Source organism: Hippoglossus hippoglossus, chromosome 23 (genome assembly GCF_009819705.1).
Source record: "Hippoglossus hippoglossus isolate fHipHip1 chromosome 23, fHipHip1.pri, whole genome shotgun sequence".
NCBI classification, from domain to species: Eukaryota; Metazoa; Chordata; class Actinopteri; order Pleuronectiformes; family Pleuronectidae; genus Hippoglossus; species Hippoglossus hippoglossus.
Window position 1 is genome coordinate 12,219,397 of NC_047173.1, and position 27,044 is coordinate 12,246,440.

Genomic DNA, 27,044 nt, shown 5'->3' on the forward strand with positions numbered 1-27,044 from the left:
AAGTTTTTACGGGGCCCAATGGGCTCAAAGGAGCAAAGAAAAGCACTTTCCTCACACATCCCCAATGTGCGGAAAAAACAAACAGAATGAAGCCAGGGTCCCTATCTGTAAATCTAAGGTGTCTTCTTTTTTTCTCAGAAAGACAAATCAGCACAGAGGCTAAAAGACGATGAATCATTGAGACAGGGGGGCCGTGTGAAGAGGAAAGGGATAAAATGAAGGAAATGTGACCCGGCTGAGAGCAAGAGGGATCATGATGACCTAATATGGGCAGTTACACTCCCAGTCAATGGTGGAGATGACAGTTACGGCCTTTTGCGACACCTGTTGAGCTTTTTAATGCAGGACAATGATAATACAGGCAGGTTTGCGACGCTAAAGTCAAACTACAGAACTTTACAGAGGTTGACGAAATCATGCTTCTCATTTCTGGCCGACTAACAGCCTTTCTTTCACAATCCAAGAGCAGGACAGAGCTGCTAAATGAACTAATATCGGGGCAATCGAGAACAGTGGATCTTTGAGAATATGTAAATGCTCAAACATGTAAAGTGATGAGCCATTATATTATGCTCTCATGGATAAATTGAATTAAATTAATGTTCTTGTATCAAATATGTCAAAGTCTGGTAAGGGACCTGAACAAGTCGGATATATGGAATTTCATCTTGCAACCTACAGGGCAAAGGATCTGCTGGTAACGTTTGCTACAAGATACAATAGGACACCTTCACAGTCTATATGCTTCAGGAAGCTGGAACTATTTCAGCAGCACACAAAAGGGACAACAGCTCGACAAGCTCTGCATGTGTAACTACAGATGCTCAGCTTGGATAAACATTTTAATTTGAACTCGACAGTTTATTTGACATTTGTGTCCGGGGTCACGTCTCTATTGTCGGCTCAAATGTCAACTTCTTGATGTAAAACTGATACAAGCAACTCTTGCATTCCGACCGCCGCTCCGGCTGCCGCTGCGTTTTCCTCTGGGTTTCAAGAATGCGTTAGTTAGCCGAGGACAAAAAACAACATGTTTTCTGTTTGGGGAGGCGGCTTGTTTATGTTTGCCGGTTGCAGCTTCTCAGTCATTGTGTATTCAGCTCCCCTCGCTGCCTAGTGAAGAGTGACAAAGTCAAAACCAGATAAGAACTTCCCCGAGACACTCTCCAGACAGGTGACTGGTGGTTACATGGCAGCAAGAGGCAAGAGACCGGGGTTGCCATGGTGACAGCAGCGGACGAGGCCAGTACCGACTGAATCTGATGATTTTGTTCTGAGACGGACTTTGAATCCTAGAAATGTTTTAAAGTATTGAAGCAGAAATATTGGTTTTGAATTATGACCTCCAGTAAGTTCTTCATTGACATAATCAATTATAGATGTAGAGAAGAACTTAAAAACATTTTCTCACATGTCTTATAATCACCCAAACCCTGAATAACCCTTCTTACACTCACAGCCTCTATGTATTTTAATAGAATTTTTATCACAAGGTTTTAATATAAATTAGCAAATATTATATTGTTTCATTTATTTTTTATATTTGTCTGTCAAACACAGGCTAAATATCTTCTGGAGTGCAGAAGTGTAAACACATAGCTACGCAGCCAATGGCAAAAATAGATGGAATTATTAAATAGAGATATTTACCATATGCTCTATTAGCTTTTCACCCAGAGCATACCCTGAAGGACATGAACACCCCACATACTCAAATAAATGAACCAGACTCACTCAGATATATCACAAGTTGAGCTCAACCACTGCTGGACTGGTTTCGGCATCAATTAGTCAGAATACATTAGGGGTAAATCTAAAAAATATAATAATGGCAATGATCCAGAAGGCCTAAAATTCTCATTAGTCACTCTGCTGCGAGTCGTGAATGTAATTAAAATGCAGCGTGTGAGCCGGCACCTTGGGAACTGGGATGAAAAATATGTGAGCATTTCAATCAAAGCAAGTTTCTGTTTTTTTTTACACACATCAACCATTTGGGTGAAAGCCGCCTTTGCTTTCCAAAATAATCTTGGAGTGAGGGCAGATACATTGCATTCCATTAGGTGCAGAACAATGACAAGATTTTTTGTTAAGATAAGGCTCCAATTAAGCCATTTCACTCAAATTTGGGAAGCCGGAGCTCATAAACACAAATGATCTTTACGCTCACTGCCAAGCTCTGCAGCGCTGTAATAGTGCACGATAAAGCAGATTAACTTTGACTCAATGCTGGAGCGTGACACTGAAAACATGGGGAAGCAGGAACAAGCTGTTCATGGGGTGGAGGGAGGATGCAGAGAAAATAATCACAATCGGAAATTGGCAATGTAGAGAATATATCAGAATTAAAGATCAACGTTAAAGATGTAAAAAAGAGTTGTCAAGTTGCAGCTTGAATTTGAGTATTTATATTTGGATGGAATATATATTTTTAAATACAATTACAAGAAAGAAACACAAGGAAAATAAAGTCTATAATTACAAAAGTTTACAAGCCTCATCAATAGTCTCTTCCAAAGAAGGAAGAATCATGAAGACAGTAAACTTCTCTAGTAGTTGCAATAAAAACAGTATTTAACATATTTCCTGAAAATGTAATTCTATCATCGTAAATATGACCACTTTGATAGTGTTAGTCATAAACAGTAAAGCTGGACCTCATGACAGCAGTTAATGTATCTCTATCTCCACCTGTTGGACGGCTGCAGCATAGGTCTTTAATCCCGCCTCCCCCAGGAAGTTGGGACATGGATCATAAAAGTTTGGTTTTAGTAAGATGTTTGATGCTATAAAATGGGGGTGAAACATCACGACCGACAGCTAAGACTGACTTGTGATTGGTCGAGACGCCGTCCTCCAAATCGCTACTGTCTATGGTGTCAGTCTGAACAGCAGAGAGAAAATCTGATCTAACGTTTATCTGTTTGTTCACATTGCATTTAAAACACACAGCCGTTTTCCTTGACATCTCTTGAGAGGAAGTGAAGACTGTACACATTCATAACGACTGTTTGATGAGAGCACGACGTTTGATGATGAGGGTCCGTTACTTTTAAGTGACTTTTTTTTTTTCTTTCTAAATAAACTGTTTAATTGCCTTTCCTGTCTATTTGCAATCCCCTCTTCTCATTCCCCTGATCAAACACCTTGAAAGATAAGCTGACTTTTATTAAATTGGCTACAAGGGAAGGGAGAGATAGAATGACTAAGGGAGAGCAGGAAAAGAGAGAGAGAGAGAGAGATAGAGCGACAGAGAGAGAGAGAAAAAGAGAGAGAGAGTGGGCTATGGAGCTTGAGGCTTATTAGTTCCACCAGTTCATATCCTCCCCCTAATACCTGCGCTGTTGTATCCTTTGCATCTTAAACAGGGCTGTTTGCTTTGGGCTAAAACTTGGCTATTGCTTGATCATGCAGACAAAAAGGCTCACACACACACACACACACACACTCTCTCTCTCTCTCTCAGGTATTGTAGTGTGTGTGTGAGTGTGTCGTGCAGCAGGTGGTCTGTGCACCAGGAATGAGAGAGGAAGAGGAGAAAGTAGAATAAAGATAGGAAAAGTTAGAAATGTGTGTGTGTGTGTGTCCAAGAAAAGAAAAGTAGAACAGTGAGTGCAAAAGCAAGCGAGAGGAACGGAAAGAGACACAGAGAGGACGGGTGTGAGGGGTCAGAGGTTGTGAGAGGGGCCACTTGAGAGAGTTTCCACCTCGAGTGTGTCTGGAATGACAATAGCTGCATCTCAATTCAGGGGCTGCTTCCTTCGGAGGCTGAATTCGAGAACCCATTGTGTCACAGCGTCGCGACTAAGCCGACCCATTTCGAAGGCTCATTCAAATGCAGCCGAACAAATTGGTCCCGAGGCTTCGATGGGTGGATCCTCCTCTCGCCAACCTACCCCAGGACTCCTTCGGTAACAAACAGCCTTTAAAGCGACGAGACCAAAACGCCCGATGTTTAAATATCACATTAATAGGGGCATTAAAGTTAGGGTTGGTAATCTTAAAAAAGCTAGCGCGAGCAGGCTAAACTTTTCCCTCGCATCGAACCTCTCGTCACAGCTACGCCACACGCTGGTGACGAGTAGGCCTACATGGTCTACGCAGCCTCGAAGGCCAAATTGGGACACAGATACTGAGGATGGAGTGTTTTTAGGTATGAACTTCCAACAGGGAACGGACAAAGAGGCAAAGGTGATATTAATGACAAATACCAGAGTGGAATTTTCTTTTGTATGCACGACTCATTCCATTTTTTTTTTTACATATTCCCTTATTCTCACTCCCTTCCTTGGATATTCTATCTGAGTGAAAGCACGGATTAAACATTAGAACAACTCGTGGAGGACTCGTCAGTTTCCCGAACATGCATGGAAACGAAGCAGGATCAGAGCTTTTTTGAATGAAAGAGAGTGTGGCATAAGAGATGCATAGGTGATGGTATAAGTCTTCAAACTGAGAAATCTGAGTACACACTGTGTGTCAAGGGAGGCCAATTAACAGAGTGGATCAACAAAGCCCGCTGAGCTCCTCGAGAAGGACAACCTGACGTCAGGAGGAGAGCGCTCTATAAAGAACTCATACGACTGTGTGCTTGTTCACACACACACACACACACACACACACACACACACACACACACACACACACACACACACACACACACACACACACACACACACACACACACACACACACACACACACACACACACACACACACACACACACACACCTTCTCTGTATTCACATTCTGCCCTCGGTGCTAAATGACCCAGTCCATAATTACAAACTCTGAAAGCCAGATGGCAAACAGAGGAAGCATTTCTAGTCTCACAGCCTTTTTTTTTATCCACATCTGTGTTTGTTAGTTACAGAATACAGATGGTGAGATTATGCATTTTTTATATATGAACCAGAGACTGAAAATAAAGATGAACAATAACCCAGTCTCCTCCATGTTAGCAAATGGGACATGGACCAAACTGACTGGTTTCTGTCATTTTACATTGGACTGCACTTTGGTCAACTCTGGTAGTTTTAAATGTGCTTTATAAATAAACTTGAGTCAGTAAGGTGTAACATCCGAATGCTATGTCTTGCAACTGGGAAGAGAATGAATAAATTAATGTAGAGCTCTGGACATATTTCTGAAAACAAAAGGTTGGGGAACAACTGCTCTAAAGTAAAAACCTAAAGACTGGAGCCAGATCACTAGATTCTCCTCTCAGTTGCTTTGTCAGCAGAACTGAGCGGAGTTGGTGGACAAGAGAAACGCTTTGCAACAGCGACTCCACATCAGTGTAATGATTCAGGGTTTTGAAGCGTCTACAGCTACACCACACAATCGTGTTTCCTCTCAGAAGAAACACACTGGGGCCGCTAACCGCCCATCAATCTTTCACTGGTTAGCTATGTAAACAGAAACGTGTGCATCTGGAGATATAGGCAACACGCAGAGCTGACAGCGAGGCTCCTGTAAGGGCCATAAAACACAGTTCTAAAAGGCAAGGACATTGCACATCTGTCCGCTGCCACGATCTAAACCTGTCTATCCTATATCTCCTGCATCATTCCCCCCCCCTTATGAATTTCCACTTTCACTCCTCGGTCCACTTCTAATTACAAATAATAGCCACCATCTGTTTTTGGGCAAACACCAAATGAGCGATATCTGCCAACATCGCTTGGCGAGACACCACCTTCAGCTGAGAGGGCGAGCGAGAAGCTGGGAGCGCGTCGAGGCCGTCACAACAGATGCTCCCAGGCAGTCGAGCCTGTGCTCATCGTCCTCGCCCTCCGTCCTCACACTCCCCTTCCTGCACATCTGTTCTGTCTGGTCCTCGTCCAGCCCCCCACCCCCTTCTATCTTGCCCTTTATCCTCCCCTCCCCTTTGTCCCACCCCCGCTTTACTAAACCCATTAGCTGTGGTTCCACAACCACACACACACACACTTAGCTCTGTTACATAAAGGTTGTGGTTTGTGTATAGACAGGAGAGGGACAGCAGTGTCCTCCCCAGAGCAACCACACACCGTGTCTAATAGGGTTATAAATAGTTACAATATTACTCCTGTATTCAAACATAACCAACTACAGCGAGTCTACTGATGGGAAGCTAGATGCTTTTTGAAAACAATGATTCATGGAAGCGGTTTTCTGAAAGCACGAGCCTGAAAATAAACCCTGTCGCTCGGCCGAATAGACGTTCGCACACAGACCGCTCACACAAAGAGGTTGTAGGGACTCCGTGTACATAAAGGATACTACTAATGGCTTTATCTTGTTGAAGTAGCTTCTTCTGCTCTCAGCTCGGTTGCAGATAGTGTAGATGCACCGCTAATCACATTTCTAACGGCACTCAGCAGTAGCGCGTACCTCCATGAAGGCCCAACTGTCCCCTTCAATTTAATTAAGCTGCACCAAAGTGTACAGTTATCAGTCGTCCGCAATGTTAAAGAAAGTGTAAAAAAAACAAAAAAAACATCCTGAATCTAACTTCTAAATCGAATCTGCTGAGCTCTTTCTTGGCCCATATCCCACCATTCCACCAAATTCAAAGGAGATTGGCTTCAGAAGTCTTTGCATCATATTGCTGAAAGGCAAACAAACAGATAAACTGTAATGAAAACACGATCTCCTTGGCGGAAGTGATAAGGGTTGAAAAAAGACGTTTTTACAGACTTATTTGGGGATTCTGTGAAAACAGTATTGGACAAAACATTCAATAGAACATGAAAGTCAACAAGAGCCAATAACGATGGCTGATGCATTTCCGCGTAGGTTTCCAATTAAGTTTCCGTTTTCAGTTTGGCTCACATCGCATTTTTTAGCATGGAGGAGGCTGTGTTTAATGACGTGTGCTGCTGCCAGCCACCAGGGGGCGATTGAGGCGGTTGAGCTTCATTGTTGTACAATCATAAACTGCTGTAATAAAAATAATATTTACAAATAATGCTCCAACAATTACTGCAGCACAACCTCTGGGTTTATCGAGAAAGGCGAGAGTGAATCATTTCTAATTCAATTAAACTTGTTTAAGAGGGAGAATGTAATTTCTTCTCACATATCTTTTCAAAATAAAATTATAGCTTGTACAGTCCTCAGGGCTGCCGCTGGTTTCTATTAATTCTGGTGCACTGGTAAAAATCAACCGGAGAGACTTGGCATAGGTAATCCATCACCGTTTCAAAGTTTGCCTCAAGCTAATCTTAGCCCGGTGTCGGTCCAACGACGGCGACTGGAGGCCTGAGCTCAGTCTGCGCACAGCGGCAGGGACTCAGAGCCGCGGCCCCAATCAGCCATTACGATTCAGGGTGTATGCTCTGAATTTAACATCGTGTCGAGCGGTTTTGTAGTCGTTAGTGAATGTTGAAATTCAGCATGGGAGGGAATATGAATAAGGCTCTGCTGTGTCTTTTAGCGCGTTTAGTAGACTCCACACTACACTGTGCAGGTTCCTTATCACCACAGTTCAATAAATAGGGCAAATCATCTGTCACAGTCACAATACCACCGTCGATATTCAGTTTTAAAGCCCCGCTAGGTCACAGAAAACACTTCCTTTCGTTCATTGCACTCTGTCTTTTCTCGTTTGTCTCAGAAACCCTGACAAAGGCCTTCAGTTCCTCATCTCCCGAGGTTTCATCCCCGACACGCCCATCGGTGTGGCACACTTCCTGCTGCAGAGGAAGGGCCTGAGTCGGCAGATGATCGGAGAGTTCCTCGGCAACAGCAAGAAGCCCTTCAACAGAGACGTACTAGAGTGAGTACAGCAGCACCCATTATCTCCCGGAGTCGTTTCTCCACAGTAATCCCTCTATTTTCTGGGAGATCAGGAGTCAGGGACTGGATCTGACAGCTGGATTTATCTCGCAGAGAAAATACACAACTTTATTAGTCACAAAGTAGAAAAGAAGTTAGTCCAATGGTTCCACTTGGACTCAGATGATTACCTAAAAATCTCAAATGCAAAAATCCTAAATTATAAATGTCAATATGCACTGTTCAGATATTGACATTTTAATTTTTCATTGTAAACAAACTGAAATCAATGATCCAACAAATTCCCTCTCATCTGATTCTTCACGTTTTAAATCTAGTTTGACTTGTAAGACAGAATTATAAAAAGAAGTTAATTTCCCTGCTTCCTTCATCATATTAATATAAAAAGCACAGCTGCTGTTTTATTGACATTATTTTTGATGGATGAGAAGTTAAGAAAAGAGCAATTTACTTGTCATCTGATGATGTAAATAAAGCTTTTGAGATATATAGATGATGTATAGCTCCTGGTCATGATATTTTGCCTGTGGTTTCACTGATGACATCTTTAAATTAAACCTGAACCACCAACTTAGATCAAGTAATATTCTGTGATTGGAGCACAGGGAGATGACAAAGTGTGTGACACATGTGTGTATATGGGATATTTGTGTAGTTGAGCCAATTTGTGCATGTACTTTTTCATTGTGGTATTTTCCTCTGGTTTGTGTTTGTATATTTTTGTAAACATAATTATTCAAGAACTTAAAAATCCTCAATGAATGACTCAAGCTGCATTAAAAGCTGTATTAATTAGCATGTAAGTGATGAAGTATAGGACACATTATAACAGATGTATACAAAGATAGTAAATGATAACATAGTGACACACAGGTTATGTTTTAAGCATTATTATTAAACAATGAATAATAATATATATATATATATATATGGATACAACTACTTTTATTATATATAATATTGTATATAATATATATTGTAGTATATTATTAATTTACTATAATTCAAATAAGTCATTTATATTATTTATGCTTTCAAGCTTTTAGCAACTAAAATAATATTCCTAAAGAAGCATTGACACACATAAAACATATATATACGCACAACAGGATAAAAATAAAGTGACAGAAATAAAAGCGGATGAACCCAGGGGGCTGAGAGAACAAGGACAGATGCCACCTTCTAGTGTTAGTCATCAAACAATGTGTTGAGACACACACACACGATTCACTTCACCCTGTAATTTTCTGTCGAGGTCATTACACTGATTGCATTTTATTTGCTTTGAAACTGCAGAGGTCCGCTCCCCACACACACACACACACACACACACACACACACACACACACACACACACACACACACACACACACACACACACACACACACACACACACACACACACACACCTTATTTCCTTCTTTTGTAAAACCTCCCTTCCTTTATCTCAGTAATTGTCTTTTTTTATTCTATTACTTCCTCCTATTCACCACTTACTTCAACATTTGCATATCAACCGGAGGAAACGCAGCACATCTTTCTTTCCTCTCTTCAAGTTATCAAACCAAGAACACACTTTCAGCCTTTGCAAGGTCACATGCAACACAACACAGCACTCCACCAAGTTCAGTGCCTCATCTAATATCCATATCTGCTTAAACGGACGCCGCCATGAGTATTAACACTATTATGCTTTTAACGCTTCAAACTCTAATTCGCAGCACAGATTTGGATAAATGTATGTTTTCTTTATTTTCTAAAGAGCTTGTCGCGCGGCAGCACTCAGCGCGTAAGTGATGTTGAAGAGGGGCATGATGGGAGTGTGTAAAGTGTGTGTGGAAGCGCTTTGGATAGTCACATGAGAGTGGGTGAGGGGTTTGCAGTCTAATGGGAAAGTCACTCACAGGTGAATTACTGGGCCTAAATGTGTGAGTGTGTGTGTGTGTGTGTGTGTGTGTGTGTCTATATTTGAGCTGTGGTTGTCAGTCTCCTTATCCATGAATATTCCTCCTTTCCTTATTGAGCTAATGGCACCTCGTTCTCATCACATTTCTTCACGCATAAACAACAATAGTTAAAACGTCTCAAGTCAATTAAGCCAAAATGTGGTTATGGATTCGGGCTCAGAGAGATGTGGCACCCTGAGGACTCATTTACTGATAATATAGCAAACTTGTTGAACAGGAAAAATGAAATCTGTTTTCAATCTGTCATCGTCTCATCGGCTGTGTAAAATATGGTTCCATCTGGACTGATATTTCCCTTTATCACATCTTTGCAAACATACAATTAAAAACGTACTTTCAGACATCACAGATCAGCCAAGTCTACGTCTGATAACATACGTGTGTGGAAGAGACGGGAGGGGAAAGTGGGAGCTGATGTAACTCGGCTGGAGAGCATCTCGTCTGACGCTGCATGAACGAGGAGTGACAACCAGGGAAGAAAGGAGAGAGGAGAAGAGGAGAGGAGGAGAGGGCCACGGAATCATGAGGCGGGCGATCAGAGAGGCTCGACAGCTAGCACGACAGCCCTACACCTCCGACAACGCCAGCGCCGTCAAGTCCAAAAGCATGATGAGGCTTCTCAAAGCCACAAAGTTCCCTGTGGTAGTAGTAGTGTAGCTAAAGCTGTGTTGTAGTAACTAGGATCTATTGTTTTGTTTTTTACCTTGGTATCGGGAATCGTGGAAATTTCAACGTATCGGTATCGACTACTAAATCTTTGGTATCACTACTATCACTACCAAGGACACTTCCGAATGTGGACTGGAGTACCTGAGCATCTAACCACCGACCTTCTGGACAGTGGACGACCCTCTTTACCTTCCTGAGCTACAGCCGCCCACTTAGAAATAGGTTAATTAACAGATAAACAGAGGCAGTAACTGCAGTAAATGCGAGTAGTCTTAGCAGGAGATGTAGAAGTATTTCTTGTAATATTGGTACAATGCTTGTACAGGGTGGTATTCTTATTCTGAGCTGCTTTGCTGTGGTCTGTGCTGGGACATGGTGCGTCAGACAGTACTGTAGACTCAGCTATCTTTCTGCTGGAGCAGCATGTGTCACAGTCAAGTACTCAACTCATTAACTCGCTTTGTTCACAGTAAATCCATCTTAATTTACTGTGCGCGTGTGTGTACTCGTTTTTATTACCTCTTTAGGACCTTTTTCCAGGATGAACACTGACCTAGTCAGGACCAGTAGACCTAATGGGGACCAAAGATTGGTCCTGTTAAGACAAAACTTAATGTCTGAGGTCCTGGTTAAGCTTAGTGATAATATTGCATTGTGGTTAAGGTTAGGCATGAATTGGTCATCGTTAAGTTTAGGGATATGTTTTTTGTTAGGCTGTCCACAATGAATGGACATCAATGCAAAGCCTGAAGATGGATAAGTGTGCAGACCTGTGTGTAAGGGCTACAGGGAGAAGGGCTGTAGTAGTACTATAGTTACAAAAATACAGTAGGAAGGCTTTACTTGGCAGTAGAAGCTGAAGTAAAAAGAGTATAAGTAAAGATAGAAGTAGTAGTAGTATAGATTGGTTTGGAGTTCCACTTGAAAGCCGGTCGAGTGTAAAAATGTCATAGTTTGATTATTATTCCGCTTTGTGTCTCTAGAGCAAATCTCACATGAAAGAGAGAGAAACTTAAATGAAACCAAAAAACTCCCAACTTGTTTCCAAAGTCACCTTTCGCTTCAAAAGCTAACTTCACCTCCAGATTGGCCACGTTTATTCCCCCCCCCCCCCCCACACGAACTCACCGGCAGGGGTATTTTGCTTTTTTTAATTAAAGTCATTAAGCCGGGCTTGTCAGGTAATAGGGGGATCTTAAGCCCAGAGGGGTCGCGTGTGTGTGGGTTGGCACGTGGATGTGTGCGAGTCTCGGCAGCTGTGGCTCAGAGGAGATAGCCGGGCCCGGTCTTATCCCTGGTGTCCGTGCGTGGCTAATACCTGCAGCCAGCAGAGTACCGCAGTAAGAAACAGATGAGAATTGATCTTGAGAGTTTATCCACAGTTTTTACACATCCCACCACAATAAAAGATACTCAATGAATATAAGGATGTACTATATGTAGTTTTTTTAATTCAACTACTCTCTCTTTTCCTCTGTGTTCTCCGCAGCTGTGTTGTGGATGAGATGGACTTCTCGGGGATGGAGCTGGACGAAGCGCTGAGGAAGTTTCAGGCCCACATTCGTGTCCAGGGAGAAGCCCAGAAGGTGGAACGTCTTATCGAGGCCTTCAGGTAATTGGAAAAGCAGCGTTTGCCCTAAGAGTTTATCTGACATGTATTCTCACTCCTACTGTACATGGAGCAGATCGGCTGCAGACGTTATAGAATTTCCAAAAACTAAGTTTGGTTTCTTTCTTGTTGTTATCAGCATTTAAAGTTTAGGGAAAAGATTAGAGAGTTTTTCCAGTTCCAAAACAGGCCATTTTTTCACTAAGCTCATAGATGGGAGGGGCCCAGAACATTTTCAGTGACTCAATGAAGAAAAGCTTAGTGAACTGACTCACTGTCGTCAAATTGTGTTGAGTTTGTTTGTGGCAGAAACAGAGCTCGTGTCTATTTTCACATGCATGGGAGATGCAGATGTAACGGTAACACGCGGGTAGTGCTAAGCAGCTTGGCTAAACGCCCATAACAACCATTTTTACCTCAACAAATCGCAATTAAAACACCAAGCAACTAAAAAAATACATGTCTGCAAACATGTACCAATGTTCAGAAACATTCGTGTGCAGAGAAAATAGAAGGAGGAGAATGTAATAGCTCGTAGGAGTATTTATCATCAGAATAACCCTCATTTGTCCTGCTGGTCTCATTTAGATCCTGCTGTAAAGTAAAGCTGGCTGTGTTGATATTCAGTGGGTGTTAAATGGTGAAATAAAATACTGCCACTCAGAGAATTACCTCGGGGACAAACTTATCCTCCAGTGCTGCACAAAATCAAGTTTCTAGAGATAAGGATGGGAGCAAATAATACATTTTTACAGGCAGGAAAACGTGCTTGTATGACAAAATTAAATAAAAAAATAACGACAGTCAGCCATGCACGCAGAATGAGATGCACTACACATTTCTCAGGAGTAATGGAGAAAGCATGGACTCCCATAAATATGCATGAACCTGTGTAACAGTTATAATGTGAGGAGTTGAGACGCGCTGCCAAACACACACTCTCCTTTCCCCTCTGCTCGGCTACAATTAGATGTCGACAAAAAAAGCCCTCGTGTGAAAAAGCCGAAACCGTCGTGTAATCTCTGGCAGCAAATTTGCGACAGGGAGACAAAGTGCATCTGTGGCGCTGTGTGGTAACGTCGCCTGGTTTTTTTCCGTGTCGCCGTTTGAGCAGCAACCACCTGTCACAGATGTGGAGGTGCCCCGACGAGGAGAGAAAAGTCAGTGGGCAGAAAGGTTTGGCACTGGTACTGTTTGGATATCAGCCTGCGTCCATGTGTGGTATTAGTTGGAAGAAAGGGTGAGAGGGGGGGAAGGGCCATGAACTGGGAAAGGGAAGAAGGAAGGAAGGAGGGTGGGGGGGAAGGAACGAGCGAGGAGGGTTTATAAATAACTGGCATTGCATAACCGCTGCTGCTTCTCTGTGCCTGCCTCCTCTGCTCCTGGGCTTTGATATGACTCCACACACACACACACACACACACACACACACACACACACACACACACACACACACACACACACACACACACACACACACACACACACACACACACACACACACACACACACACACACACACACACACACACACACATCTCTGAAGCAAGTGAAGGGGATTTGAAGCAGCAGCGAACGAGAGTGAGGGGTGGAAAAGTGAAAAGCAGCCAGCAGCCTCAGTATCTGCTGCGTCAGTGTGCTAATGAATGAGCAAATATGAGCCAGAGTCCCGATGCTGCAGATACATGCAGCGTGTGTTTTCATCTCTGAATCACGGCGTAGTAACAGGATACTCGTATTTACTCATCCTGCACTCGCATACATTTTCCCGTTTGCCCCATATATCATGGTTTTCATGCAATATGCAGGAATTAGTGATGTGTTGCACCATCTGAGAGAAAAGTTGTCACGACCGAAAATGCCAAATTCCATTCAGAGAGAAGCATCTTGTGCCATTTCACCCTCGTTATTGTGTGTGTGTCTTTCCGTGAAGGGTTTTTCCACTGTGTGTTGCTGCACTGCATGATTCAAAGACAAGCACATAATCACTGGTTGCTGCCGAGTCACGATTTCCATCCGCTGAGATGTGAATAAGCATCTGTGCACAGCCCTGTGATTATCATGCTTAAACAAATACTGTCTGAGGAGCGCGCCGCCAACACACAATGAATATGAATCTCATTCTCCTCATTGATAGACATTTCAATCAAATTAAAATCATTGTTTCCATAATAATGCATGACCCCTATGTTCTGGATTTCAACTGACACACGTGGAAGATGCAGATAAAGACGTCAACTTGGAAAGAAGCTGAGATTCCAGAGCCTTTTGGTGATGATTTGACTGGTGTTGTGAACGCGTCTGACCCGAAGTCTCCTGCTGCGTTCCTCGTAATTTAAAGTCCATGTTTGAAAAACGGCTTTAGTGAATGAACCAAACTACACAAGTGAGATTTGAAATAGAAAAAGAAATTGAGCCATTGTAAAGGCCTTTATAGAAACAAGCATAAACATACAACCTCAAGCTTTGTCACGTTGTCAAGCTCACAGGTGTTAACCTACTGCATGCATATCAATACACGTTTCTTTACTCAGCCCCACACAGACATTAGAGTCCAATCATGCAGCTCAATGGGTCTGCAAAAAGGTGCTGTGTGGAAATGACTGATTAAAGTAACGATCATACACTCCGACGCACAGGATCCACAAAAAAACATCTCATTCCCCTTTACACTGTATATATCTGATGAGAGCTAGATGTACTGTTGTTTATCCATCCGCTTACCAGGAAGTATTCGTGCACTTCACAGAGATGGAATCAATTTCTCTCTCTCTCTCTACCATCAGAGCACTACGTATGCAAACACCCAATACATGCGTCTACACAACTGTTCGATTCCCGGCTTCCATAACCACACAACGACACAAATGTCCGTTCTCCACCTCTGATATGTAGTTGTTTCGGGGATTAAACTGATCCTGTGTTGTGTCCTGCAGAAAAAAAGAAGCCACATCAGGGATTTCCAACGTCATATTTCTTCTCTCCGGCGCAGTAACTACCTGCGTAAATCCAGCACCCCGGCCCATAAATGTTGCAGAGTGTTTAATTATGGCTAAGGACTCAGTGGACTTTGTCAGCGTTTGTGTAGTGTCAGCAAATAAACAACAGAGGGATGGAACTTTATTATTCTATTTCGTAAACAAAACGATTCCAAGACGGGGGGTAAATCACAGAAGATAGTCTTTTGTTTTTGTTTGTTGCACCCACACTTATTTCACAGTGATCCGTGGAAGCATCCAGTCCAGTGGGATGACTGTGTTTGTACAGAGAGACGGTGTTTGAGCACAGCACCTGCTGAGGGGTTCATTGCTGCTGAGGGGCGGCTAACTGCTTCCAATGAAGCCACGAGCTAAATTAAAGCCATAACTCCTATTTTGGTGCGACACTCACGCTCAGCTCAGCTTGTGTTGAGGCATTTTACGAGCATGTTGTGCAGTGAGGGATGCCTGTAGAGGCTGAGAATAACAAATTATATACGACTTGTCTTCCATCTGTTACCCCTTCTCATCTTCCCTCGTCTTCCCGTCCCTTATATTTTACTAATTCATCTCACTCTGTACTTACCATCGCCTCTAACTACTCGGTCCCTTGCTCTCCTTCTGTCATTCCTCCATGTTTACGTCTGCCGTCACGACTCAAGACTACCCAAAAGGCATGGGCGACAACACAGCTTTTCAGAGTGAAGCCCAATCGTCTGTATCACCCCCTGGTGGCTAGCTGCAGTGTGGGTCATTAAAACGCTGCCTCCTCCATGTTGAGGCTCATTAAGGCTGCCTTCACTGTGTGAACTGTAATGAACCTCCGTCTCAAACGATGCAACTGTCACCATGCGTCCTTTACCGGCCTGGTTGTTAAGCAATACATCCACTAGAGGGCGGTGCAGAGTTGAAAGTTTCTTACAAAAACAAACATGGCGACGGTAGAGCAGGCAAAAGCAGATGTGTTGTAAACGTGGTCTAATTCACCAACTCGTACTTTCTTCCTCATGTCCTATACGGTCAACACTGCCGCCTCACGATTGGTCAAGAGCATGTTTTGGCTCCACATCACAATCTCTGCCAGACTGTGTCTCTGAATTACGTCAACAGCACAAGATGGCAGCTCATGTATCCATGATATATTGGCTTCATTTTTGTAAAACACAAAGTGGAGATGCATCCTCAATCGATAAACACAGTCAATGGTCATAACCCACATCTATTACTCCTTCAATTCATCCCTCGCATTTCCACCTTCTTTACCCTCCACCTGTGTTCTTTCTTTCTTCATACACCTTTTGTTCCTTACATTTAAAAAAGTTAATCGTTCTTTCCCTCCTTTAAACCAACAGCCAGCGCTACTGCATGTGCAACCCTGACGTGGTGCAGCAGTTTCACAACCCGGACACCATCTTCATCCTGGCCTTCGCCATCATCCTGCTCAACACCGACATGTACAGCCCCAACATCAAGCCCGATCGCAAGATGCTGCTGGAGGACTTCATACGCAACCTGCGAGGTAAGACAGCATCGCATCTGCCTGTGTGTGTGTGTGTGTGTGTGTGTGTGTGTGTGTGTGTGTGTGTGTGTGTGTGTGTGTGTGTGTGTGTGTGTGTGTGTGTGTGTGTGTGTGTGTGTGTGTGTGTGTGTGTAGAGGCCCATTAAGTTAGAGTGACAGAAATTAGTGGTTGTAACCAGCTCAAGCAGGGAGGTTAGTCTTTTAGGAGCGTATGTGCATGTGCTGTCACCTGAGAAGTGATGTTTGAGCTAAATAGTTCACTCAGTAAGTAGTTTGCTCAAAACATGCACACAGGAAGCCGACTCAGCAACCGAAGGTCAATAACCGAGCAATATGGATTGTGCACACGACGGAGCGGCGACAGGACAGGCTCTTACTGCTTATCGCTTGTTACCCTTTCTTCTCTTCCAACATTTTTCACTGTAGCATTGACCTTGTGTTAACTTACATATGACAAATAAAACTCAAGTAAATACATTAACCCTTCAGAGACCTGGGGTGTTTTTGCCATTTTTGAATGCTTTTAATCTGGCCTTTATACGCCACATTAAAGAGGGTTTATACGTGCCAATGCCTGGTATCTTTTTTCAGCACAACATTGCCTATACGACAAGAAAATATATATTTTTTTACGTTGACAATTTTTTTTTTTGTAAATTAAAAGTAAAGTGTTCCCTGATGAATATGTCCTGTAGTGGCAGCAGATCCACAGATGAATCATTGGAAGTGAGTCAAACCTCCCTGCATTGATCTAGATGATAAATGTAAGATTACATTCCACCCCCTGCCCGTTGTGCTTTTACACAATCACAGGTCACAGCGACAGACAGGAGACGCCTGTTGTTCTCGTCAAACAGATGCTCATTCGCCGAGCGCCGAGGTAGAGACAGGTTTTGCTCTCCCTCTGTGAAATCAGCCAGGGAACACCGAGGTCGCTGCAGAACAAGTTTAATAAATTCATGCAGACTTTTCCCGCCGCAATTAAATTAAGTTGGAAAATCAATTTCGGTATCTCACGTGAATTAAAACATGTCGCTCTCTCCCCGACTTTACATTTGTCTTCTGCTCAGCTCACTGTTTTCTCTCTCTCTCTCTGTGCATCCGTTATCTTATCTTGTTTTTTCTCCGTCACAATATTACGCCGTCTGTTTATTCAGCCGCCGTCCCTCGTCTGTTCTCTCTCCGTTTCTCCTCACTCACGTCTCTTCCACAGAAGAATAGTTCACTCAGCTAATTGGCTGAGGTGAAATGCAATTATACCCCAGAAACCAATAGTAATGAAGAACCAAAGAGCATTCATTATCTCAATTAAAACAGAAGGGAAGAGTCAGAGCTGCTGCACAATGGTTCAACATAACACAGACCAGCTTCCACCTAAATTAATCTGGTGCGCCAGCCCACTGAAAAATGGCATCTGTATTGTGTTATTTATGATTTCTTTATTTCTATCTGGGAGGATGTGTCAGTGTTGCACAAGGAGTTCACCTCCCTTTTAAAAAGGAGAAGCATATCTAAATGGGAAATTTGGGTAAAACAAGATTCTGCAGTGATGAATAGCGCTCAATCGAGTGTATACCTCCGCCAAGCCCAAACAGTGATTGTCTAGTTCTTATAGTTGAAATATAAAAGAAAGATGGAAGTGCTCTGATAACCTAAATGATTTATTTGTCATAAAGAAATCAATTTAACAGGTTCTTTATAGGTCCTGGCCACGTCCTCCACCGAGTTAATAGTTTTTGCATAATCCTGCCAACAAATCAACCAATAGACAAACAAACAGAATGAAAACTCCTTGGCGAAGGGGAAAATGGGAGGAGTGACACAAATAAAATGGCACCTATGGGTGCATAAGGCCCAACAGTCCCCGGCAAAGCAGTCAGAGGTACAGTATCTTGCCGAGGACACTTCGGCAGTTGGAATGGGGGAGATGGGGATTGAACCACCGACCGATTGGTTAGTGGACAACCCGCTCTACCTCCTGAGCCACAGCCGCCCACAATATGATCTCATGGTTATATAATACTCACATGGTAAACCCATATCACACTGCTATCATATGTAATGAACAATTATGTAAGGCCATTTTCTTACATTCACAGCCCCTGCATACATAATTTGCACCTGTGTCTCCGCAGTTTCCCAGGGAGCCTCGCTATTTTCTCCAAACACACCCTGCCCCATTGAAAACTCAATGTACCACACCACATGGCGTACAGCTGTGCGGACATAACCGGGAAATGTCCTCCTCTCACATTTCCCTCTGTCGTTACTGAATGGCAACAGTGAATGGCAGAAAATTTAAAAGACACTCTGCCAGAGGAACGAGACTGTCGGGGAAAAATGAAAAGCAGCCTCCCTGTGACGTGTGTACACTGGTGTGTAATTAGACTATTTTCTCATCTCAGGTGTGGATGATGGAGCGGATATCCCCAGAGACATGGTGGTGGGAATCTACGAGAGAATACAGCTGAGGGAGTTACGCTCCAACGAAGACCACGTCACCTACGTCTCCAAGGTTGAGCAGTCTATTGTGGGCATGAAGACGGTAAGCGCACGCCTTAGCCCTTCACGGCAGCTAACTTAACAATAACCCCTAACCCTTTAACCTGTTTAACTGGACGTCTTTGACCATTGAGGGAAGCACAACCAGTTGTTAACGCAACTCTGTCATTCATTTAAAGTTGTGTTTACAGCTGCCTGATGAGAGTGAGGCTGAGATTTGCTTCCTCCTGAGGGAACTGTTTGTTTCTATTGGTTTTGTCACTATGACGGATCCCTTTCAGGTTTCACATAATAATTTAATCCTCTGTTAATATTACAAATGTGGATTAGAGCAGCTTTAACCCTGCAGTGAAACCAGGTCTAAACCCCCAATTAGCCTTTTGAAGAAGCAGGGACGACTCCACATATTCTCATAAATATACAGGAGACAGAGGGAATAACAGTACACACACACACACAAGTCAGTGTTTATGATTGTTAATGTCCTGAAGATGGAACAAAAATGAGTGTAAACACAAACCTTGATAATGTTTTATCTAAAACTGACTCATCCCTGACCAAGTCAATGGTACAGTTACCATTTCCTTCATCAGACTCTCTACAGCCTTTGCCCAGTTGTTTCATATCGATGAGCCACAGCTTCTAAACAGCAGTTGTAATACCTCTAGTGACCCATTGTTCCGTAATCATACAACAAAGTTTTTATTACAACACAGGAGACACACACTGATCACACTTCCTGTTTTTAATGAGTTTTGTTTAATAAATAGGCAGAGTTGACCACTTTGACTTCACACACACACACACACACACACACCTTAGTGCCGAGTGACTCACTCATTATTCAAGGCCTAGTCACTACCACCTAGCCTTAGTAGCCTTGACGGAGCACATTTATTAGCCATTAAATGTCTCATCAGCAGCGCGATCATTACCTCAGGTCATTACTCCTGCAAGATACATCGTTAACCACTGGCGTCATTAAGACTCCCCTTTAACTGTTCAAAGAGCAGCTGACTCGGACGAGCCCCTTCCGGAGGATTTCAGGACAATGTGCGGAGTTCGTTGCAGGTCTGAAAGCTTGAGACAGACACACGGGCAGAAGTGGACAGCTTGATAATTGACTGATTACTCTGAATCATGGGGGAATGTGTTCTCCGTGCCCCCTCATAACACTGAAAGGCTTTTTTTTTTTAATACTTAAACAGTTCGGGGGAATTCTGATTGAATCTTATCAGTGTAAGGCGTTCCAATCCTTAATGAAATATAGATAAAAGTTGCCAAGTTTCTTTCTCTCATCTCACATCGACATATATATTGTATCCACATATAAGAGCCGGATTTAAAGATTTCTTCAAAACCTCTAAGGACATCCGGTCCGACCATTAGTGACCTCTGATACTAGACTATTCAAGTTTTCTCAAAGTACACATAGTTGACAAGGGTTGAGTTTGGTCCCACTGTCGTCCTTCATGACACTTTCATTTCCTGTGTGAGCTGAGACGTTGATTAAGATGTGTACTGAAGAGATTTTGGAGAATAATAACAGCTAACTAATGTAATCTCGTTATTTTCCAGAACTTAGCTGTTTTCTACACACACACACACACACACACACACAAACCCGCTCAACGTCAGAGCGATGACATTGCATAACTCTACATCTCGTTTAACGGTTTGTCACGCGCCGCTTCCTGTACATCCTCGATATCGAGGAACTTTGGTGGAAACACAGCCGTCTACCTTCAAGTGTCTCTCTCAGTGATAGATGAGTAGTCCTAGGATGACAAAGAGAGCTGTCATACAGTTAACAATGATGGATTGTTGTGACAGGAAGTGATTATTGCTGCTCATAAAATAAAATCCATCCCTGAAGGTGTGCGAGTCCCTGCATTGTAGATTATAAACATATTATGCTACACGGGAGTTGCACACAGGATAATTTTGGCTTAATGGGTTTCTCCATAATAGGAGTTTGGTTTGACGTAAATATTTGATGTTGTGATGAAAGCCACGCAACAACCCTTCTTGAATTTGAAGCTGTGGCAGTTTAGTTAACGAAACACGTTGGAAAACTCTCCTGTCAAACTGTTTCTTAATCCTGTCAGTAAAAGGACTGTTGTTTTTTTTGCCAGCGTGAGTGGGAGGCATTTCAGGCTAATGACGTCTTTACATGTTTCTGACATTAGTGTAATGAGAAAGCAGGCTGACTGGCTGCTGCAGGCTGTAAACCCTGCAGTGATGAGTGATGGCAGAGCAGGAGAGAAAGAGGCTGTGTGCATTCGCTGCATTGCAAATAGCACACGGGGGGGGGGGGGGGGGGGGGGGGGGGGGAATGAAACAAAAATCAGAAAGTAGTGAAGACTGAACGCAGATCGTGTGTATTTGAATCTAACGGCTGCCTTTCAGCTGGTGTTGGGATTTCTGCAGCAATCGAAGTCAGAAAGCCGGACGAGACAAGAACATGATTAGATCAGTCTCTGAAGGCATGAGCCATCTTCTCCCCCCCCCACCCTGTAATCTGCTTAAACTTGGAAAAGCACTTAAGTCCAGAAAGAGAAGCTTGAGGCTTCAAGGGACACAACTGGAGGAAGGCATAATCATTCAATGTACAAGTACAAAACACTTATTCTGATCAAATACTGACGGGGAACGCTTTGTACAGAGGATGACGACATGAGACGAAACGCAAAGGAAATATATTGCTATCCTTCACACACTATTTACCATCTATCCAAAACACTTAATTATTATTATTATAATTATCCATCCTTACATTTTATCCATAGTCAGACCCAGCAAGTTCAAGAGTATATTGCCGAATTGACACGGTGTCACACATACATGTCTGATATGACCAAAAGAAATGATTAGGTAAATTTTACATGTTCTAAAATGTAAAAAGAAACCTCAAATATCTGTATTATATTGGGAAAGACAATAAATACCTGTAAGATATAGAGAGAGCACTAACACTTACTCTTATCTATCACTGATTAACATTTTAAGATCTGTTTTAAGATCTGTTGATTCCAGTTTATGTCACTAGTTTGTTTCAGCCTGTTGAGTTTAATTGTTTTTTTTTAAATAATACTTCAGCCCTTAACCACAGTAATTAATGTGTATTTTAGTACTGTTGCCAGAGTCCATCGTATTTAAAGTGTAGCTCCGGTGGTAAAGTCTCCTCCAGTCTTCATCTGGCATTGATTGATTTTTCTTTTCTAAGCCTCCAAGTCATTTAATCGGAGTGAGTGAAGACTTACCTGTGTGTGTGCGTGTGTGTGTCTCTCTCTGCAGGTTCTCTCTGTCCCTCACAGAAGATTGGTGTGCTGCAGTCGACTTTTCGAGGTGACAGATGTCAACAAGGCCCAGAAGCAGGCGGCGCACCAGAGAGAAGTCTTCCTCTTCAACGATCTAATTGTGGTGAGTAAATCAAAAAGACACAGACCTCCTTTGAAATGATTCATATTTACTGTTGTGGTTTTCACGTGTGTTTCTTTTAAAACCAGCCCTCAAATGTTGTTGCTGCTGCTGCTGCACATGCTCAAGCTGAAAAGCTGCTTATTTTGTTGTGACAGCTTCAACGCACCATCACTTACTTTGACTGTGAGCCATTTCTCGAGGCCCCCTCTCTTCTCCTATGTCGTTTCACAACTCAGGCCCATCCAGCCATGGCTTTTAATAACAGATGCAAATGCAGAGTTGTAGCGAGCTCATGAGAAAAGATCTGTCCCCTACAGAGTCCTTTAGGGTGTAAGATCCACTGCAGTATATATGTCCTTGTTTGGCATTTACGTCAAATATGTTGATTTCACGCCAGCGAAAGAAAAAGCAATATGGCCTCCCCCCCTTTGCTTTTATATGATATGCAATAAGTAGCTGCAGGAAGAGGCTGATTTTCAGGTAGGAGGTGAAAACAAAGTTATCTCCCACCATCACAGGGGAATTCTCTTCATTCAGACGGAAAAGTTAACGATGTGTACTTTTAATCCCGACAGTTCGGACAGCGAGGGAGAAATTGTCTTTGAAAGACTTTTTTTACTAGGGAGTTTAAACGATGGGGACTTTTTCCAAAAATTTGGCCCCCGTTCTTGCAGCTTAAACACGTCAAGGAGTATTTAAAGTGTCGATGTGATGTATTGGTTTAATACACCTTGCTTGGTAAATTATGTTCCCCAGTGGTGCTGCGAAATAGATTCGCCTCCTCTCTCTCTATATCTGGGAAGGTCATTGAATGAAAAAGCTCCGCAACATCTCTAATCCATCCTGATAGAAGCTCGAAGAGGTTTTCCATACAAATTACAGCAGCAGAACCAGGACACTTTGAAAATCGCAGTGTACATCAATATTGACTCAATTTGCTTTTTTAAATGCGTTTTAAATTAGTTGTTCTCGCCGAGCTTCCTTTGAGGCGGTTCTGTGATCTGTAGATCTCAGGGATAATCCCAGATATTGTGTTGAAAAAAAGCGACAGAAATCATTTATTGTCATTCAGGGTTGTTACTGCTCCTGCTGCTCTCATTGTCACATTAAGTGTTTCTGGCAGAATCAAAAGCAAGAAGTGTAATTTTACTCAAACAAGCAAACTAGGAGTCCAGACTCAAACTACAGGAAGCAAAAGGAAACAAACCAGCAACGCAGGGAGCAAAAACAAGAACAAATTCCAGGGAAAGAACCTTTGTCACTAAATTACAACGTGCACTATTCACCTCTTTCTCTTTTCTCTTACTCACAAAAAGAATATATCAGGGAACACACATGCTAATTCATCTAGAAACAGAAGTTTTAGCATTATGATGCCATACATTCAAATTAAAGTAAATTAAATATCTGAACATTACCTTTTGTCCACTCTTTAAGACATGAGGCCGGAACGTGAGATCAGTCTGTCCCTCAAACACAGTCATGAAGAAAGTAAAGAACATAAAATGAAAAGTCCCAAACTAGAATAGAGCAACGTGTCATCTCATCTCACTCTCACTTGGGATTCAGACTGTTTACACAGAATGAGGCAGAGGTAATGAAACTCAGGTGAGACTCATTGGAGCTGGAGCAGACAATCAGGAAGGAGGGAAACCAGAAAAACACAGGAAGTAAAGTCAGAGAGACACACAGGGAATGAAGCTTCAGAGTAAAACAGGAAGTAATGAACTCAAAGTGCAAACAACGATATAAATCTAAAACTCCAAATATATATAAAAAAAAAAAAAGTTCAAACACAAGGAGATTAAAAGTCCAAAATTTGTGCAACTCAAAAGTTTTATGACAAAATAAAAGTCCATACAACAGGAAGTTTTAAAAAAATGGTTATTCTGAGATTTCAAGAATCAGCTTCTGATTAAATTGCAACTTTATACTTGTGAATATAATGACTTAATTCTTGAAAACTCAAAAAATGTTCCTCTTTAAGTGACACTAATACTCTGCCATGGAATCATGACGTATCCAGTAACTTAAATCTACTTTATATATTTTTTAAATACTCCACCTACACCTCTAAGATTTGCTGATTCTGTGGAATCATATAAAAAGCTGATAATGCTGTTTAAACAGGCTTTCAGGTAATTCATGTGAACTTGGTCTGTCTCTTATGCACTTTAATGGATTCTGTAATGTTTTACAACTCTGTTTTTAACTTTTACATAAACTTAACTTACTTAATAACTCAATATACCTTTCATTATTTTCTCGTTGTGTGCAGATCTTGAAGCTTTGTCCAAAGAAGAAGAGTCCTGCAGCCTACACGTTCTGCAAAGCCATGGGCCTGCTGGGCATGCAGTTCCACCTGTTTGAAAACGAGTGTAAGTCACAGTGACATGAAGAAAACCATATCACACTCCCAAGTTAACACCCCAACCTTTGGTCTGAATATAAAGGATCAAACTTTCAGAGCTTATACTTCTGTCTCTGTTGACCTCAGACTACCCTCACGGCATCACCATCCTCTCGCCCTTCGGATCGGACAAGAAGCAGGTTCTTAACTTCTGCGCCCAAAGTGCAGAGGAGCTGCTCAAATTCATCGAGGACCTGAAGGAATCAATCTCGGAGGTGTCGGAGATGGAGCAGATACGTATTGAATGTGAGTGCGAGCCCTGACATTTTATATTTTCACCTTTATAATACAATGAAAAACTCTATAACACGCAGGACTATTCTGACACAGATTTTTATGATGCTGGAAAATGCTCCAATACCGATGCATCTGACCTAAAAAGTGAAAATAATTATTCAATTAGTAATAAAACTTCAAATATTAATATTATTATTGTTTTTTTTCCTTCCTGTGGTTGAATACATGTGTACTTGTACATGTTGTCGTTTGTCCACCAAGTGAAATGCTTGCACCTATTTCAACATCTCACACAAGCTGAACAAGCAATAAACACAAATGCAAAACAAAGCTACTAAAAGTGATGCTTGTCTATTTGAGGTGTTACGGTACAGATGCCTTCTTTGTTTGGGTGTTCCAATGGACCTGTACCGTAAAACACCTCAAATAGACAAGCATCAAATTTAAAGAACGGCTGCTGGATTGACCGGGTTTTCACAAACGAAGGCTCACTTGACAGCAACAAGTCGTTCACTTCAGTTGTGGTTGTGTTTCCACTGTGTGGCTTTTGCAGTTGTGTTGCCACTTTTGTGAGACATCTCGGTACATACCTTGGGAAGTAGTAGACTACAGTTCTTAGATACTCCGTGTGGAAATGAATATATCTTTCAGTTAAGACAAGAGTCAGTCGTCCTATCGTCAGCATCCTCTTTGTGTTGTGTTTGTTTGGGGTCAGACTTTTGCATTTCTCCATCTGCAGCTCAAACAGATTCCAGAAGGGAGGTGAATAGAGTTAGTTTTTTGGTGTGCATCTGAAAATCCTCCAGACAATAAGAAAGGCACATACTTAAGACACACTCACACACATGGAGAAACCCTGAGCTTCCACAGTCTGGATCCTGCCAGTGGGCATCAAAGAGAGCAGCCCTGCTGGGATTTGACGCAACTGCATTAGCCTTTCGTGGAGAGGGAGGGTCCGCAGCCGGGGGGAGAGCAGTCAACAACATACGGAGACGGGCAGGGGTTGACAGATGGAAGTTATTTCTCTCTCAGGAGTCGAGTAACGAGACGAGCTACAAAAAAACACACACGCGAACCGATGCACGCACATGAACAAGAATGCATGTTGGGACACAGACGAAAACATCTCACGCTCGAGACTTAATATGGAACAGAAACGGCACAACTTCCTTTCGCCTCCCAGGACTTTTTTATTGTAGTAAACAGGCCTGAAGCACGCTCACTTGTGTTTGCACTTCCAGCCTCTCAGAGCGTTTCTGATCCCGTCTCAGCTGTTGTGAAGATGATATATTTTAAGAGTTCAAGAGTTTTTCTATTTAACGTATGAGTTTTATTTATTAACAACTTTATTGAAAATATATTCTTCATACTGTTTATGTTGAATTGACGAATTTCACCCGGCAGTTTTGAGGTTAAGTGTCAAAATTAGTACACAAACAACATTTAGTCATTATGATTGGAAATGACAGGCAATTACCATCAAGTGTGAAGTTTAATTAGGGAGGTTCTGAGCTTCGAGGAGAGAGTTGGAGAGGAAGGCACCAGAAAGTGTGTGTGTGTACGCACATTTTTTAAAGACACAAGATATTCCTGTTAATGTTGTCACACCTTCCCATCACCATCATCCCATCAACCCCCTCTGCTCGCTGTCACGGTGATTATTCTGGATCCTTCCTGTTTGCTCCTCTCCGCAGGGGAGCTGGAGAAGCAGCAGGGGGCCAAGACGCACTCGGTAAAGAACAACGGCACACAGCTCGAGCTGCGTGGCAAACCGGGCTCCACATCAGGTGTGTGTGAGTGTGTTTGCACTGTCGCTTCCCTAATTTCAAAACCCACCACCGAGGCCTTGTTCCCGCTCGCATTAATGTGCCTGCTGTTGAGAACAAACATTTTAAATTGGTGCCTATATTTAAACTGTTTTCAATTCATAAAAAAAAAGGGTTATTTT

General features: G+C 42.5%; 1 protein-coding gene across 5 annotated transcripts in view; it reads left to right on the plus strand.

Moving 5' to 3' along the window:
* iqsec3a (IQ motif and Sec7 domain ArfGEF 3a) overlaps window positions 1–27,044 on the plus strand; it is an 87,497-nt gene that overhangs the window by 54,481 nt on the left and 5,972 nt on the right. For 3 of the 5 annotated variants that reach the window (XM_034577600.1, XM_034577601.1, XM_034577605.1), the window contains 8 exons: window positions 7,601–7,762; window positions 11,908–12,030; window positions 16,358–16,524; window positions 18,930–19,069; window positions 22,324–22,449; window positions 24,728–24,827; window positions 24,947–25,105; window positions 26,791–26,883. In XM_034577600.1, coding sequence (XP_034433491.1) covers window positions 7,601–7,762; window positions 11,908–12,030; window positions 16,358–16,524; window positions 18,930–19,069; window positions 22,324–22,449; window positions 24,728–24,827; window positions 24,947–25,105; window positions 26,791–26,883 — 1,070 coding nt within the window. Of the gene's footprint in view, window positions 1–7,600; window positions 7,763–11,907; window positions 12,031–16,357; window positions 16,525–18,929; window positions 19,070–22,323; window positions 22,450–24,727; window positions 24,828–24,946; window positions 25,106–26,790; window positions 26,890–27,044 lie in introns of all 5 variants that reach the window. The other 2 variants (XM_034577603.1, XM_034577602.1) reach the window with 1 other exon arrangement.